This window comes from Coregonus clupeaformis, chromosome 16 (genome assembly GCF_020615455.1).
Source record: "Coregonus clupeaformis isolate EN_2021a chromosome 16, ASM2061545v1, whole genome shotgun sequence".
Classification (NCBI taxonomy): domain Eukaryota; kingdom Metazoa; phylum Chordata; class Actinopteri; order Salmoniformes; family Salmonidae; genus Coregonus; species Coregonus clupeaformis.
In genome coordinates, this window is record NC_059207.1 from 24548188 (window position 1) to 24567146 (window position 18959).

General features: G+C 42.8%; 1 protein-coding gene across 1 annotated transcript in view; it reads right to left on the minus strand.

Annotated features, from left to right (window-relative positions):
• The window catches only part of rasgrf2b (Ras protein-specific guanine nucleotide-releasing factor 2b), a 153795-nt gene that overhangs the window by 28613 nt on the left and 106223 nt on the right, over window positions 1–18959 (minus strand). The window contains exons 19-22 of the mRNA XM_041900513.2: window positions 14306–14395; window positions 14129–14235; window positions 5376–5488; window positions 3636–3699 (exon numbers count right to left, since the gene is read on the minus strand). Of these exons, the coding sequence (XP_041756447.1) occupies window positions 3636–3699; window positions 5376–5488; window positions 14129–14235; window positions 14306–14395 (374 nt within the window). The remainder of the gene's footprint in view (window positions 1–3635; window positions 3700–5375; window positions 5489–14128; window positions 14236–14305; window positions 14396–18959) is intronic.

The window sequence follows — 18959 nt, forward strand, 5'->3', positions numbered from 1 at the left end:
AAGCTAGCTAATGATATCATTTCAAAATATATTTACTTACTTGAAAAGGTTCTCCCACTGCCTCCGTTTCTGAATCCTTAAAAAAACTAAATAATTCCCGAAGTTTCCGGTGGTAGCAAAATGCAGCCAGCCATGTGGACGATTGGAGAACTTCCAACAGACTGACTTTGTTCTTCCAACATGGCGCCTGGTGCGGTTGCTAGGTGATTTGTGACGCAACTGCAAGCCCTCGATGATTAGTGACACGTGTCATAATGGCTTCACCATAGCAATATGTTCTTATTCTATTTCTATGGAAACAAATTAGCACTAATCCTTGCTAGCTTGCTAGATAGCAAAGTGAGTTTTCACTTTGGGCTAATGGTGAAATTAATTGTCAAATTAGTAAACTGGCTAGTTGAGTTTTACAAACATGATAAAACACAGGAGCTAAAAATGTTAATCACAATGAATATAAAGCACATACACTGACATTTGATTAACTTGAAACCTGTTAAACCGAGCGATTGTTTTGTACCAGTTCCGCAGAGCTTAGCCTAAGTGGTCCTACTGGGTTAATTTCGGTCAGAAAATAGAAAGTGATATATCATTTGAAAGCAACAGCACTTGCCTTTTTGGAAATCTAGCTCAAATATTACAGCTGGCAATGTCATACAGTGGGGAAAAAAAGTATTTAGTCAGCCAGCAATTGTGCAAGTTCTCCCACTTAAAAAGATGAGAGAGGCCTGTAATTTTCATCATAGGTACACGTCAACTATGACAGACAAATTGAGAAAAAAAAATCCAGAAAATCACATTGTAGGATTTTTTATGAATTTATTTGCAAATTATGGTGGAAAATAAGTATTTGGTCACCTACAAACAAGCAAGATTTCTCGCTCTCACAGACCTGTAACTTCTTCTTTAAGAGGCTCCTCTGTCCTCAACTCGTTACCTGTATTAATGGCACCTGTTTGAACTTGTTATCAGTATAAAAGACACCTGTCCACAACCTCAAACAGTCAGACTCCAAACTCCACTATGGTCAAGACCAAAGAGCTGTCAACGGACACCAGAAACAAAATTGTAGACCTGCACCAGGCTGGGAAGACTGAATCTGCAATAGGTAAGCAGCTTGGTTTGAAGAAATCAACTGTGGGAGCAATTATTAGGAAATGGAAGACATACAAGACCACTGATAATCTCCCTCGATCTGGGGCTCCACGCAAGATCTCACCCCGTGGGGTCAAAATGATCACAAGAACGGTGAGCAAAAATCCCAGAACCACACAGGGGGACCTAGTGAATGACCTGCAGAGAGCTGGGACCAAAGTAACAAAGCCTACCATCAGTAACACACTACGCCGTCAGGGACTCAAATCCTGCAGTGTCAGACGTGTCCCCCTGCTTAAGTCAGTACATGTCCAGGCCCGTCTGAAGTTTGCTAGAGTGCATTTGGATGATCCAGAAGAGGATTGGGAGAATGTCATATGGTCAGATGAAACCAAAATATAACTTTTTGGTAAAAACTCAACTCGTCGTGTTTGGAGGACAAAGAATGCTGAGTTGCATCCAAAGAACACCATGCCTACTGTGAAGCATGGGGGTGGAAACATCATGCTTTGGGGCTGTTTTTCTGCAAAGGGACCAGGACGACTGATCCGTGTAAAGGAAAGAATGAATGGGGCCATGTATCGTTAGATTTTGAGTGAAAACCTCCTTCCATCAGCAAGGGCATTGAAGATGAAACGTGGCTGGGTCTTTCAGCATGACAATGATCCCAAACACACCGCCCAGGCAACGAAGGAGTGGCTTCGTAAGAAGCATTTCAAGGTCCTGGAGTGGCCTAGCCAGTCTCCAGATCTCAACCCCATAGAAAATCTTTGGAGGGAGTTAAAAGTCTGTGTTGCCCAGCGACAGCCTCAAAACATCACTGCTCTAGAGGAGATCTGCATGGAGGAATGGGCCAAAATACCAGCAACAGTGTGTGAAAACCTTGTGAAGACTTACAGAAAACGTTTGACCTGTGTCATTGCCAACAAAGGGTATATAACAAAGTATTGAGAAACTTTTGTTATTGACCAAATACTTATTTTCCACCATAATTTGCAAATAAATTCATTAAAAATCCTACAATGTGATTTTCTGGATTTTTTTTTCTCATTTTGTCTGTCATAGTTGACGTGTACCTATGATGAAAATTACAGGCCTCTCTCATCTTTTTAAGTGGTAGAACTTGCACAATTGGTGGCTGACTAAATACTTTTTTTCCCCACTGTATATCATTCCTGTAAGATGAAAAATGAAGGCATAACACGCTGCACAAGCCCTGTGCTTTTAAAATGGCTGTGTTCTGTTTTTTTTTGTATCCTTTTGAAATGGTAATTAGCGACATATTTTATTTCAACCCTACGTCCAACCAGCTTCACAACCGCCGACCACGTGTAACCACGCCAGCCCAGGACTTCCACATCTGGCTTCTTCATCTGCGGAATCGTCAGAGGGGGGGAGTATTTCTGTCTGTAATAAAGCCCTTTTGTGGGAAAAAAACTTATTCTGATTGGCTGGACATGGCTCCCCAGTGGGTCGGCTTGGCTCCGGACCTATGCCCTCCCAGATTAGGGCCTAATTTATTTCAGTTGACTGATTTCCTTATATGAACTGTAACGCTGCAAAATCTTTGAAATGGTTGAATGTTGCGTTTAATATTTTTGTTCAGAATAGGATCCATATAAAACTAGGTTTAAAGTTTTTGCAACAACATTAATAGTTAAACCTTGATTTAACCCAGTTTAAGAGTTAATCCATGTTGGTGCAACCCACCCTTAATGTGTTAGTGAATAGATCAGTTTTCAGACAGAGATGAGGGCAGTTTCCCATCCAGTGGAGGCAGAGGGGAGCAAAAATATCCAGCGTCACAATGGTAAAATGTAAACACAACTGGAGACACCCGTCATTTTTGACTACATGTTATTATTGACACGTCAGCGCTAATGTACCTAGCAAATTAGTGTAGAAGCAATTGCTAACTAACTGTAAACAATTGTAAGAATCTTGGCTAACTGTGAGGTGAACAATTCACTTATTTATTTAGTTAACCTATCTGATCAAATACTAAAACTTCTGAAATATAGCTAACTAAGCCAAACACAGTTCTCCTATTAATGTACATTATAAGAGGTTGGCGAGTGACGTGATTGATGGAGAGAGGGGTAGGGGGTTGGACAGAACTCTGACTGGCGTCTCTCTACTGGATGGTGCTAAGGGGTTGGTTATCAGAGGAGGGTGGACACTCTTACCAAGGTGAAGTGTAGTAGGGGACTGCTTCACTTGCAAGTTCAGAAGAGGTATCAGTTCAGTACAAAGGGGGCAGAGTTCACCTGGGCTAAGGTGAATTAGAAAGGAGGGATGTCCTAACTACAATGATCAGCTCATATTTGGTGATGCACAGGTGTGTATTCACTAGGAACCAAACGGAATCAAACGGGACAAAACGGTTAGGGACTAACATGAACTTGTCCAACAAGAAAGCCTTGTTTTCGTTGCAAAATGTGTTCTATTTTACGACTGTGTGCACTAATGAATACACCCCATGTCTTAGATAGAGAGGTTTGTGGGTAAATGAGAGGGGTTGGTGGATAGTGTTGTTTTCTCACCATCTGAAGGATGTCTTCTATCCTCAGCTGGGCGTCTGCTTCCTGCTCATCCAGAGAAAGGGTACTGCAAAAACGTTTAACCTGATTGGTCAATACTAGTCATAAAAATAGATTAGTGATCTACCAAAGTACATGACATGTAATTGTCCAGGCTGCTGTCATACAATTAAAATGTTAATGTTTAACCTGAATAATAGGCTGATAGTGTCACTATCTGTTTGTTTTCTATGTTTTTTGTTCTAGATCGTTTAGATCTATGTTGGCCAGGGTGGTTCCCAATCAGAGGCAGCTGTAGCTGGTTGTCTCTGATTGGGGACCATACTTAGGCAGCCTGTTGGCACCAGTTAGTTTGTGGGATCTTGTTCCGTAAGGTTTGTTTTGTATTAACCTAGGACTTCACGTATCGTTTGGTTTGTTGTTTACGAAATAAAATGTATGCTTATCACGCTGCGCCTTGGTCCGTGTCTTCAGTCGACGATCGTGACAGATAGGGACTCTACCATAGTACACTACATGACAAAAAGTAAAAGACACCTGCTTGTCGAACATCTCATTCCAAAATCATGGGCATTAATATGGAGTTGGTCCCCCCTTTGCTGCTAAAACAGCCTCCACTCTTATGGGAAGGCTTTCCACTAGATGTTGGAACATTGCCTTGGGGACTTGCTTCCATTCAGCCACAAGAGCATTAGTGAGGTTGAGCACTGATGTTGAGCGAATAGGCATGGCTCACAGTCGGCGTTCCAATTCATCCCAAAGGTGTTCAATGGGATTGAGGTCAGGGCTCTGTGCAGGCCAGTCAAGTTCTTCCACACCGATCTCGATAAACCATTTCTGTATGGACCTTGCTTTGTGCATGGGGCATTGTCATGCTGAAACAGGAAAGGGCCTTCCCCAAACTGTTGCCACAAAAGTTAAACGCACACAATCGTCTTGAATGTCATTGTATGCTGTAGCGTTAAGATTTCCCTTCACTGGAACTAAGGGGCCTAGCCCGAACCATGAAAATCAGCGACAGACCATTTTTCCTCCTCCACCAAACTTTAGAGTTGACACTATGCATTGGGGCAGGTAGCGTTCACCTGGCATCCGCCAAACCCAGACTGCCAGATGGTGAAGCGTGATTCATCACTCGAGAGAATGAGTTTCCACTGCTCCAGAGTCCAATGGCGGCGAGCTTTACACCACTCCAGCCGACGCTTGACATTGCGCATGGTGATCTTAGGCATGCTTGGCCATGGAAACCCATTTCATGAAGCTCCCGATGAACAGTTCTTGTGCTGATGTTGCTTCCAGAGGCAGTTTGGAACTCGGTAGTGAGTGTTGCAACCGAGGACAGACAATATCCTCGGCGGTCCCGTTCTGGGAGCTTGTGTGTCCTACCACTTCGTGGCTGAGCTGTTGTTGCTCCTAGACGTTTCCACTTCACAATAACAGCAGGGCAGAAATTTGACGAACTGACTTGTTGGAAAGGTGGCATCCTATGACGGTGCCACGTTGAAAGTCACTGAGTCTTCAGTAAGGCCATTCCACTACCAATGTTTGTCTATGGAGATTGCATGGCTGTGTGCTTGATTTTATACACCTTGTCAGCAATGGGTGTGGCTGAAAAAGCCAAATCCACTAATTTGAAGGGGTGTCCACATACTTTTGTATATATAGTGTATGTGGCCAGCAGCTGCATGTGTGTACGTGTTAGTACATGTTTGTGTGTGTGTGCGTGCATGCGTGTGTGTGTACCTTAGTATATTAGCAGTAGCTTTTCTCTCCTGTGGCAGTAGGTCTGGATCTCTGAGTATCTCCTCTAAGAGATAAATCACTCCCATCTTCAACTCACTGTTCATCTCAAAGTCCTGAACAACACACACACACACACACACACACACACATCAGAGATGCACTTAAGAGATAATGCCAGAGAAGCCGGTGTTTGGAGGATACAGTGCATTCGGAAAGTATTCAGACCCCTTTACATTTTCCACATTTTGTTATGTTACAGCTTTATTCTAAAATGGAGTTTTTCAATACCCCATAAAAATGAAAAACAGAAATACCTTATTTACATACGTTTTCAGACCCTTTGCTATGAGACTTGAAATTGAGCTCAGGTGCATCCTGTTTCCATTTATCATCCTTGAGATGTTTCTACAGCTCTATTGGAATCCACCTGTGGTAAATTAAATTGACTGGACATGATTTGGAAAGGCACACACCTGTCTATATAAGGTCCCACAGTTGACAGTGCATGTCAGAGCAAAAATCAAGCCATGAGGTCGAAGGAATTGTCCGTAGAGCTCCAAGACAGGATTGTGTCGAGGTACAGATCTGGGGAAGGGTACCAAAAAATGTCTGCAGCATTGAAGGTCCCCAAGAACACAGTGGGTGAAGTTCGGAACCACCAAGACTCTTCCTAGAGCGTGCCGCCCGGCCAAACTGAGCAATCGGGGGGGAAGGACCTTGGTCAGGGAAGTGACCAAGAACCCGATGGTCACTCTGACAGAGTTCCAGAGTTCCTCTGTGGAGATGGGAGAACCTTCCAGAAGGACAACCATCTCTGCAGCAATCCACCAATCAGGTCTTTATGGTAGAGTGGCCAGACAGAAGCCACTCCTCAGTAAAAGGCACATGACAGCCTGCTTGCAGTTTGCCAAAAAGCACCTAAAGGCCTCTCAGACCATGAGAAACAAGATTATCTGGTCTGATGAAACCAAGATTGAACTCTTTGGCCTTAATGCCAAGCGTCACATCTGGAGGAAACCTGGCACCATCCCTACGGTGGAGCATGGTGGTGGCAGCATCATGCTGTGGGGATGTTTTTGAGCGGTAGGGACTTGGAGACTCGTCAGGATCGAAGGAAAGATGAACGGAGCAAAGTACAAAGAGATCCTTGATGAAAACCTGCTCCAGAGCGCTCAGGACTTCAGACTGGGGCGAAGGTTCACCTTCCAACAGGACAACGACCCTAAGCACACAGCCAAGACAACGCAGGAGTCTCTGAATGTCCTTGAGTGGCCCAGCCAGAGCCCAGACTTGAACCTGATCGAACATCTCTGGAGAGACCTGAATATAGCTGTGCAGCAACCAATCAATCAATCAAATTTTATCATCAGCGGATATATCCTCCAAACACCGGCTTCGAGGGCATTATCACTTTTATACAACGGGTTACCAACATTTTCAAATAATGATTGACAAATGTTCATTAAAAACATTATTTTGATGAAGTTATTCATACTATTTAATCCTTCCACGAGATATAGTCCCGACACAAATCTAGGGTTGCTACCCAAGCCGGCTGGTCGTTCGTTCTATCGGTTCTGTTGCTAGAGACGCGACCCAGTAATTAAGTATTTTTGTCTAAATGTTCTATTGCCATACTGACTGGCAACGTTCTTATCCCTTGCTTGCTAGCTAGTCAACTACGGCTAACTTACAGTCACGTCAAACAGTGCAGCCAGAATAACAGCAAAGCACCTGCATTTGCATTTGTTTAAGCTGTTTTCTGGTGACATTTATTTGTATACATCCATAACAATGAGCTAATAAATGTGCTCTCTTGTCGGGGCACTGTTGTTCAGAGGAGCTAGCCAACAAAACAGCTAACACAATCACTTCAAACTGAAGCTGGAAAGACTGCAAACTAGCTGCATTCATTTAGTTTGACCTGTTTTGTATTGACATTTCTTTGTATATATCCATAAACATTATGCTTTCATGATTTCGACTGGCTGAGAAAAGCTGCCTGCCTGTCTGTCTCGTCCCGACTCCCGACCACTACACATTTATTACTATGGAACAGCTGGAGATGGAATTTCAATATTGAAACAATGTTGCAAATGTCAGAGAGACAGACAGCAAGGTTTATACAAATCTCTGCTATTGAAAACCAATTGCTAAAAGAAATGGGAGATAATGTCTAGATGCTTTTTACAGTGGAGATCAAGTTTATACATTGTCTGGCTGGGCTGATGAAACAGTTGATTGTGCAGTGAGATGGAACAGAGTAAATAGGCATTTCAACATCATAGCTTTAGCCGGTGGTGACTTGTGGAATAGACACCGGCTGGAATGGATTAGACCCACCCGTTGTATAAACACACACATGCGTGTGTCTGTGTGTTGTCATATTGTTGTTGTCATATCTGAGGTGAAGTTTAATGAATAAACCATACGATTTCATGTGTTGGATTTGACAGACTGTAATCCAGCAGCCGTTACACACACACACACACACGTTTGTTTTACTATCCTTGTGGGGACCAAACAATTGATTTCCATTCAAAATCCTATTTTCCCTAACCCCTAACCCTAAACTTAACCCCTAACTCTAATTCTAATTCTAAACCTAAGCCTAAAAAGCTTATTTCCTTGTGGGGAACGGCGAAATGTTCCCACTTGACCTAACCCTACACTCTTAGAAAAAAAGGTGCTATCTAGAACATTTACATTTACATTTCAGTCATTTAGCAGACGCTCTTATCCAGAGCGACTTACAGTTAGTGAACACATATTTTTTTTATACTGGCCCCCCGTGGGAAACGAACCCACATCCCTGGCGTTGCAAACGCCATGCTCTATCAACTGAGCTACATCCCTGCCGGCCATTCCCTCCCTTACCCTGGACGACGCAGGGCCAATTGTGCGCCGCCCATGAGTCTCCCGGTCGCGGCCGGCTACGACAGAGCCTGGATTCGAACCAGGATCTCTAGTGGCACAGTTAGCACTGCGATGCAGTGCCTTAGACCACTGCGCCACGCAGTGGTCTAACCTAAAAGGGTTATTTGGCTGTCCCCCTAACCCTAACCCTTTCTGGTTTCATGTAGAACCCTTTTGGTTCCAAGTAAAACCATTTTGGGTTCCATGTAGAACCCTTTCATCAGAGGGCTCTACATGGAATCAAAAAGGGTTTTACCTGGAACCAAAAAGGGTTCTCCTATGAGGACAGCCGAAGAACCCTTTTGGAGCCCTTAAACCTAATTCTAAACCTAACCCCTAAGCCTTCTTCCCCCTCAGGAGATATGGCATGGGCCCTCAGATCCCTCAGATCCTCAAAAAGTTCACCATTGACAGCATCTTGACTGGCTGCATCACCGCTTGGTATGGCAACTGCTTGGCATCCACTGCTTGGCATCCGACCGCAAGACGCTATAAAGGGTGGTAAGGATGGCCCAGTACATCACTGGGGCCAAGCTCCCTGCCATCCAGGACCTCTATACCAGGCGGTGTCAGCGGAAGTCCTGGAAAATAGTCAAAAGACCCCAGGCCAAGCCATAGACTGTTCACTCTGCTACTGCACGGCAAGCGATACTTGAGCGCCAAGTCTGGGACCAAAAGGCTCCTGAACAGCTTCTACCCCCAAGCCATAAGACTGCTGAACAGTTAATCAAATGGCTACCCGGACTTTTTGCATTGAGCCTTTTTTTGCACTGACTCTCTTGCACTGACTCTATGCACACTCACTGGACTATACTCACACATACTTACACTGACACTCCAACTCACACACAAAACACACACATACATATTGATGCTACACACACACACAAACACACTTTTATACTCTTCATATAGTCATTGTAAATAAGAATTTGTTCTTAACTAACTTGCCTAGTTAAATAAAGGTACATTTCCACCGGTCTAATGTCCATTGCTCGTGTTTCTTGGCCCAAGCAATTATTTTCTTCTTAATGGTGTCCTTTAGTAGTGGTTTCTTTGCAGCAATTCGACCATGAAGGCCTGATTCACACAACTTCCTCTGAACAGTTGATGTTGAGATGTGTCTGTTACTTGAACTCTGTGAAGCATTTATTTGGGCTGCAATTTCTGAGGCTGGTAACTCTAATGAACTTATCCTCTGCAGCAGAGGTAACTCTGGGTCTTCCATTTCTGTGGCGGTCCTCATGAGAGTCAGTTTAATCATAGCGCTTGATGGTTTTGCGACTGCACTTGAAGAAACTTTCAAAGTTCTTGAAATGTTCCGTATTGACTGACTTTCATGTCTTAAAGTAATGATGGAGTGTCATTTCTCTTTGCTTATTTGAGCTGTTCTTGCCATAATATGGACTTGGTCTTTTACCAAATAGGGCTATCTTCTGTATTCCCCCCCTATCTTGTCACAACACACCTGATTGGCTCAAACACATTAATTCCACAAATTAACTTTTAAAGCACACCTGTTAATTGACTACCTAATGAAGCTGGTTGAGAGAATGCAAAGCTGTCATCAAGGCAAAGGATGGCTATTTGAAGAATCTCAAATATAAATATATTTTGATTAGTTTAACAATTTTTTGGCTACTACATGATTCCATATGTGTTATTTCATAGTTTTGATGTTTTCACTATTATTCTACAATGTAGAAAATAGTGAAAATAAAGAAACATCCTGGATTAGGTAGGTGTGTCCAAACCTTTGACTGGTACTGTACAGTGGGGAGAACAATTATTTGATACACTGCCGATTTTGCAGGTTTTCCTACTTACAAAGCATGTAGAGGTCTGTAATTTTGATCATAGGTACACTTCAACTGTGAGAGACGGAATCTAAAACAAAAATCCATAAATTGTATGATTTTTAAGTAATTAATTTGCATTTTATTGCATGACATAAGTATTTGATCACCTACCAACCAGTAAGAATTCTGGCTCTCACAGACCTGTTAGTTTTTCTTTAAGAAGCTCTCCTGTTCTCCACTCATTACCTGTATTAACTGCACCTGTTTGAACTCGTTACCTGTATAAAAGACACCTGTCCACACACTCAATCAAACAGACTCCAACCTCTCCACAATGGCCAAGACCAGAGAGCTGTGTAAGGACATCAGGGATAAAATTGTAGACCTGCACAAGGCTGGGATGGGCTACAGGACAATAGGCAAGCAGCTTGGTGAGAAGGCAACAACTGTTGGCACAATTATTAGAAAATGGAAGAAGTTCAAGATGACGGTCAATCACCCTCGGTCTGGGGCTCCATGCAAGATCTCACCTCGTGGGGCATCAATAATCATGAGGAAGGTGAGGGATCAGCCCAGAACTACACGGCAGGACCTGGTCAATGACCTGGAGAGAGCTGGGACCACAGACTCAAAGAAAACCATTAGTAACACACTACGCCGTCATGGATTAAAATCCTGCAGCGCACGCAAGGTCCCCCTGCTCAAGCCAGCGCATGTCCAGGCCCGTCTGAAGTTTGCCAATGACCATATGGATGATCCAGAGGAGGAATGGGAGAAGGACATGTGGTCTGATGAGACAAAAATAGAGCTTTTTGGTCTAAACTCCACTCACCGTGTTTGGAGGAAGAAGAAGGATGAGTACAACCCCAAGAACACCATCCCAACCGTGAAGCATGGAGGTGGAAACATCATTCTTTGGGGATGCTTTTCTGCAAAGGGGACAGGACGACTGTACCGTATTGAGGGGAGGATGGAGGGGGCCATGTATCGCAAGATCTTGGCCAACAACCAAGATGAGAACCTCCTTCCCTCAGCCAGGGCATTGAAAATGGGTCGTGGCTGGGTCTTCCAGCATGACAACGACCCGAAACACACAGCCAGGGCAACTAAGGAGTGGCTCCGTAAGAAGCATCTTAAGGTCCTGGAATGGCCTAGCCAGTCTCCAGATCTGAACCCAATAGAAAATCTTAGGAGGGAGCTGAAAGTCTGTATTGCCCAGCGATAGCCCCGAAACCTGAAGGATCTGGAGAAGGTCTGTATGGAGGAGTGGGCCAAAATCCCTGCTGCAGTGTGTGCAAACCTGGTCAAGACCTACAGGAAATGTATGCTCTCTGTAACTGCAAACAAAGGTTTCTGTACCAAATTTTAAGTTCTGCTTTTCTGATGTATCAAATACTTATGTCATGCAATAAAATGCAAATTAATTACTTTAAAATCATACAATGTGATTTGCTGGATTTTTGTTTTAGACTCCGTCTCTCACAGTTGAAGTGTACCTATGATAAAAATTACAGACCTCTACATGCTTTGTAAGTAGAAAAACCTGCAAAATCGTCAGTGTATCAAATACTTTGTTCTCCCCACTGTATATACGCTGGTGCAATTCCGTTTATTATCTATCCTGATTGCCTAGTCACTTTTCCCCCTACCTACATATACATATTACCTCAACTACCTCGTACCCTGCACATTGACTAGGCATATAGCCTTGTATATAGCCTCCTTATTGTTATCTATTTTGTTACTATTTTTTATTTTTATTTGCACATTTTCTTACTTTTTACATTTAAGTCATTTAGCAGACGCTCTTATCCAGAGCGACTTACAAATTGGTGCAATCAACTTAGGATAGCCAGTGGGACAACCACCCTTTTTTTATTTTGTATTATTATAATTATAATTATTTTTATTTATTTTTTGGGGGGGTGGGTAGAAGGATTACTTTTATACTATTCCAGGTATTCCTTGAAGAGGTAGGGTTTCAAGTGTCTCCGGAAGGTGGTCAGTGACTCCGCTGTCCTGGCGTCGTGGGGGAGCTTGTTCCACCATTGGGGTGCCAGAGCAGCGAACAGCGTTCACGGTAAAGTCTACATCTGTTGTATTCGGCGCATGTGACAATTACATTTGTATTTTGATTTGTTTTGACCTCTAAACCGCCTCTACCGCTTCACCCTCACACTCACGCTCTCTCTCCTTCCACCTTGCTCGATCAGACCTCTACAGTACAGTAAACCTATGTCTACCCCATATCCCCCGCATTCCCCTCACTTTCTAAAATATCTCACTGATCTCACCTACCCACATCCCTCTAAAACAAGGGTGTCAAACTCATTCCATGGAGGACCTAGTGTCTGCAGGTTTTAGTTTTTTCCCCCTTTCAGTTAAGCCAGAGACAACCAGGTGTGGGGAGTTCCTAACTAATTGGTGACCTTAATCAATCAAGGACAAGGGAGGAGCGAAAACCTGCAGACACCCGCGGAATGACTTTGACACCTGTGCTCTAAAATCCCCTCTCCTCCCCCAAACCTCTCCCTCCCCTCCTCCAATCCTCTGCCTCTCCTCTCACTCCCCTCTCCTCCAACTATTTAAAAGGTCAGTTTTAATAAGCTCTCTGTCTGTCTGCAAACAGAGCTTTGGCATTATTCAAGAAAAATATATAAAACAGATCAATGCAATTAGTCTAGTAAAGCTCCAAGCAGACAGAACCAACCAATTACCCTGCTAGTCACTTCATTTAGAGACAGACTAAGAACAAGGGAATGCATTGAAGGGTGTATGTGTGTGAGTTTGTGTGGCATTGTCTGGTGTGTGTATGTGGCATTGTCTGGTGTGTGTGTGTGTGTGTCTGTGTTTGAGACCAGTGAAGTGGCGAAAGGGCAGAGAGGTCTATCAAACATAATACCCTAATGAGACAACATATCTATACATCATACACATACAGAAATTGTCCGTAGAGCTCCGAGACAGGATTGTGTCGAGGCACAGAACTGGGGGAAGGGTACCAAAACATTTCTGCAGCATTGAAGGTCCCCAAGAACACAGTGGCCTCCATCATTCTTAAATGGAAGAAGTATAGAACCACCAAGACTCTTCCAGAGCTGGCCAAACTGAGCAATCGGGGGAGAAGGGCCTAGGTCAGTGACCAAAAACGTGATGGTCACTTTGACAGAGCTCTAGAGTTCCTCTGTGGACATGTGAGAACCTTCCAGAAGGACAACCATCTCTGCAGCACTCCACCAATTAGGCCTTTATGGTAGAGTGGCCAGACGGAAGCCACTCCTCAGTAAAAGGCACCTAAAGACTCTCAGACCATGAGAAACAAGATTCTCTGGTCTGATGAAACCAAGATTGAACTCCTCTTTGGCCTGAATGGCAAGAGTCACGTCTGGAGGAAACCTGACACCATCCCTACGGTGAAGCTTGGTGGTGGCAGCATCATGCTGTAGGGATGTTTTTCAGTGGCAGGTACTGGGATCGAGGGAAAGATGAACGGAGCAAAGTACAGAGAGATCCTTGATGAAGACCTGCTCCAGAGCGCTCAGGACCTCACACTGGGGCAAAGGTTCACCTACCAACAGGACAACGACACTAAGCACACAGCCAAGACAACGCATGAGTGGCTTCAGGACAAGTCTCTGAATGTCCTTGAGTGGGCCAGCCAGAGCCCGGACTTGAACTCGATCGAACATCTCTGGAGAGACCTGAAAATAGCTGTTTAGCAACGCTCCCCATCCAACCTGACAGAGCTTGAGAGGATCTACAGAGAAGAATTGGAGAAACTCCCCAAATACAGGTGTGCCAAGTATACCCAAGAAGACTCGAGGCTGTAATCGCTGCCAAAGGTGCTTCAACAAAGTACTGCGTTAAAGGGTCTGAATACTTATGTAAATGTAATAAAAAACTGTTTTTACTTTGTCATTATGGGGTATTTTGTGTAGATTGATGAGGGGAAAAAAAACATTTTTAGAATAAGGCAGTAACCTAACAAAATGTGGAAAAAGTCAAGGGGTCTGAATACTTTCCAAAGTGTGTACAGACCTGGGAGTGTTTTGAGACCCAGTGTCGAAGTACGTTGAGGACTCTGTTAGTAGCAGCTCTTCTGATGATAAACTCCTTATCACATGTCCTCTCTGAGTTATTAAACACTGGTGGAGAGAGGAGAATAATTAGTGTATGTTATTGCTTGCATGTGTGTGTGTGTGTGTGTATGTGTACCTGGGGGAGAGCCATGTCCTGCTGCAGCTGTAGCAATAGCGAAGGCTGAGGCAGGAGAAACAGAACAACGAGAGTTCTCCCCTGACTGGACTAGAGAGAGAAAGAGAGAGAGTGTGTGAGAGAGAGAGTGAGAATAGTTATCCATTCACAAGCACACACAGCATTTCCACCTTGTGCTAACAGAATGTTCCCGGTCCCAACCTTTCTTTCACCATCTGAGCCAATCTACACCTCTCAGCTGCCCTACATATAGACTGCTTTAATGTCATCCAAACAGACTGTTGCATTAAGCCAGGTCCAAGGAAAACTGTTACCAGTCTAACCAACGCACACACACACACACACACAAACAGGAACGTGCACACATATGCTCACACAAACACACATACGCTCACACACACTCACGCACACATGCACACACTGTGGTCTTTGTGGGGTGGACTAGGTGTATCTGAGCTATGTGTTGACCTAGTGCAGAAGTGAAAGCACCAGGGCCAAGGCTCTCTCTCCCTCTCTATGCCCCAGCTGAGTGGCTTGCCGATGAGCAGGGCTCTGCCCTGTAGGCTCCTCTGGCTCTGAAGCTCCAACCAGTGACTTGGGCTTGTTTCAATTAAGTGTGAGTCATAGGGAAATAATCCGCTCGGAATCTGGCCTCACTAAACATTCATTCCACTGAGGATATGTGCCACTGGAATGAAAGCTAACCCAAACATGCTTCAGCCCAAAACATATGCCTTACCCCAAGACACCTCATCAGGTGACTATCCAGGGAAATAAAGAAAAATGTGCTTTTGTCCTGAAAATAAATTCAGATCAATGCAGACACAGACTTCTCCTTTTTCTTTATTTTTCCTGGGATAGTCACCAGTTGAAGTGTCCTTAGGTAAGGAATATTTTTTGGGATATATACCACTGCTTTTCTCCTTACTTTCTCTCATCTTTTGCACTATAGTGGAGAAGATGAGAGAGGAAAGGAGAGAAGGAGGAAGGGAAGAGGAGAGTGGAGTGGAGGAGAGAGGGATTTTGAGAATACATGACATTGGTAATGAGGAGATTTTGTATTTGAATGTATTATTGATCCCCATTAGCTGCTGCCAAGAGAGCAGCTACTCTCCCTGGGGTCTTCCTGGGGCAGTTATACATTTAAAAAACATGACAATACATTCACAACATATTTCACAACATATTAAGTGTGTGCCCTCAGGCCTCTACTCTACTACCACTTATCTATAACACAAAATCCATGTGTACATGTCTGTATAGTGCGTATGTTATCGTGTGTTTGTATGCACGTGTCTATGTTTGTGTTGCTTCACAGTCCCCGCTGTTCCATAAGGTGTATATTCATCTGTTTTTTTAATCTAATTTTACTGCTGGCATGAGTAACTTGATGTGGAATAGAGTTCCATGTAGTAATGGCTCTATGTAGTAGTGTGCTCCTCCCATAGTCTGTTCTGGACTTGGGAACTGTGAAGAGACCTCTGGTGGCATGTGTCGTGGGGTATGCATAGGTGTCTGAGCTGTGTGCCAGTAGTTCAAACAGACAGCTCGGTGCATTCAACATGTCAATTCCTCTCACAAATACAAGTAGTGTTGAAGTCAATCTCTCCTTTACTTTGAGCCAGTAGAGATTGACATGCATATCATCAATGTTAGCTCTTTGTGTACATCCAAAGGCCAGCTGTGCTGCCCTGTTCTGAGCCAATTGCAATTTTCCTAAGTCCCTCTTTGTGGCACCTGACAACACGACTGAACAGTAGTACAGGTGCGACAAAACTAGGGCCTGTAGGACCTGCCTTGTTGATAGTGCTGTTAAGAATGCAGAGCAGCGCTTTATTATATACAGACTTCTTCCCATCCTAGCTACTGTAGTATCAATATGTTTTGACCATGACAGTTTACAATCAAGTGTTACTCCAAGCAGTTTAGTCTCCTCAACTTGCTCAATTTCCACATTATTCATTACAACATTTAGTTGAGGTTTAGGGTTTTGTGAATGATTTGTCCCAAATTCAATGCATTTAGTTTTTGAAATATTTAGGACTAACTTATTCCTTGCCACCCATTCTAAAACTAACTGCAGCTCTTTGTTAAGTGTTGCAGTCATTTCAGTCGCTGTGGTAGCTGACGTGTATAGTGTTGAGTCATCCGCATACATAGACACACTGGCTTTACTCAAAGCCAGTGGCATGTCGTTAGTAAAGATTTAAAAAAGTAAGGGGCCTAAACAGCTGCCCTGGGGAATTGCTGATTCTACCTGGATTTTGTTGGAGAGGCTTCCATTAAAGAACAGCCTCTGTGTTCTGTTAGATAGACATTTACATTTACGTCATTTAGCAGACGCTCTTATCCAGAGCGACTTACAGGAGCAATTAGGGTTAAGTGCCTTGCTTAAGGGCACATCGACAGATTTTTCACCTAGTCGGCTCGGGGATTAGAACCAGCGACCTTTCGGTTACTGGCACAACGCTCTTACCCACTAAGCTACCTGCCGCCCCAGAGAGATAGGTAACTCTTTATCCAGAATATAGCAGAGGGTGTACAGACATAACACATACATTCTTCCAGCAAACAGACTATGATCTACAATGTCAAAAGCCGCACTGAAGTCTAATAAAACAGCCCCAAAATATTTGTATCATCAATTTCTCTCAGCCAATCATCCGTCATTTGTGTAAGTGCTGTGCTTGTTGAATGTCCTTCCCTATAAGCATGCTGAAAGTCTGTTGTCAATTTGTTTACTCTAAAATAGCATTGTATCTGGTCAAACACATTATTTTCCAAAAGTTTACTAAGGGTTTGTAACAGGCTGATTGGTCAGCTATTTTAGCCAGTTAAGAGGGTTTTGCTATTCTTAGATAGGGGAATAACTTGTGCTTCCCTCCAGGCCTGAGGGCACACACTTTTAAGTAGGCTTAAATTGAAGATATGGCAAATAGGAGTGGCAACATTGTTCGCTATTATCCTCAGTAATTTTCCATCCACGTTGTCAGACCCCGGTGGCTTGTCATTGTTGATAGACTAAAAAATCACCTCTTCCACACTTACTTTACGGAATTCAAAATTACAATGCTTGTCTTTCATAATTTGGTCAGACATACTTGGATGTGGTGTCAGCGTTTGTTGCTGGCATGTCATGACTAAGTTTGCTAATCTTGCCAATGAAAAAATAATTAAAGTAGTTGGCAATATCAGTGGATTTTGAATGCATGAGCCATCTGATTCAATGAATGATGGAGCGTAGTTTGCCTTTTTGCCCAAAATTTAATTTAAGGTGCTTCAAAGCTTTTTACTATCATTCTTTATGTAATTAATTTTTTTCATAGTATAGTTTCTTCTTCTTTCAAATAAGGAAATAATAAGGAAGCAGAGAGTAAAGGAGTGACCAAAGGTGTCTGGAAGAGAAGGGATGAGGAGGAAAGAGTAGGGTAGAGTGTCAATGATTGGATTACATGATATGGACACACACACCAGAACTGGGCATAAAATGGTTGTATTTTATAGTTTATTTGAAAATACCACCTTTTCAAATACTCAGTATTCAAATATAGTCTATATAGGAGTTTCAACTAAAAGGCAACTATTTTCTTTGATATTCCACTACAAGTCTCAGAAAACCAAATAATATTTTTAAGATTTAGAAGACCTCTTAAACAACCAAATAATATTTGAAAGTATTTGAATATATGCAAATATTTGGCTGAAGAACCAAAAACTACAACAGTTAGTTGAATTAGTCTAAATATATGAGCATTAGCACATGGTTTGGAAGGCTCTCAGGTATTACTTTTAATATAGCCTAGATTTAAATACATGAGGGACATGGAATCACCTCAACGTTAGAGTAAACCACTTTGCAGCTTCAAAATGACGAACAAATACAGTGCCTTCAGAAAGTATTCACACCCTTGAATTATTCCAGATTTAATTTAAAATGGATGAAATTTAGATTGTGTGTCACTGGCCTACACACAGTACCCCATAATGTCAAAGTGGAACTATGGTTTTACAAATTTTTTGAAATTAATACAAAATGAAAAGCTGAAATGTCTTGAGTCAATAGGTATTCCACCCCTTTGTTTTGGCAAGCCTAAGTAAGTTCAGGAGTAAAAATAGGCTTAACAAGTTATATAATAAGTTGCACGGACTCATGATTTTTGAATGACTACCTCATCTCTGTACCCTACATACACAATAATCTACTTAGCATTCGGAAAGTATTCAGACCCCTTCACTTTTTCCACATTTTGTTACGTTACAGCCTTATTCTAAAAGTGATTGAATAAATGTTTTTCCTCATCAATCTACACACAATACCCCATAATGACAAAGTGAAAACAGTTTCATTTTTAACATTTTTGTACATTTATAAAAAATCAAAAACAGAAATACCTTATTTACATAAGTATTCAGCTATGAGACTCGAAATTGAGCTCAGGTGCATCCTGTTTCCATTGATCATCCACCTGTGGTAAATTCAATTGATTGGACATTATTTGGAAAGGCACACACCTGTCTATAAAAGGTCCCACAGTTGACAGTGCATATCAGAGCAAAAACCGAGCTATGAGATCGAAGGAATTGTCCATAGACGGAAACCACTCCTCAGTAAAAGGCACAGCCCGCTTGGAGTTTGCCAAAAGGCACCTAAAGG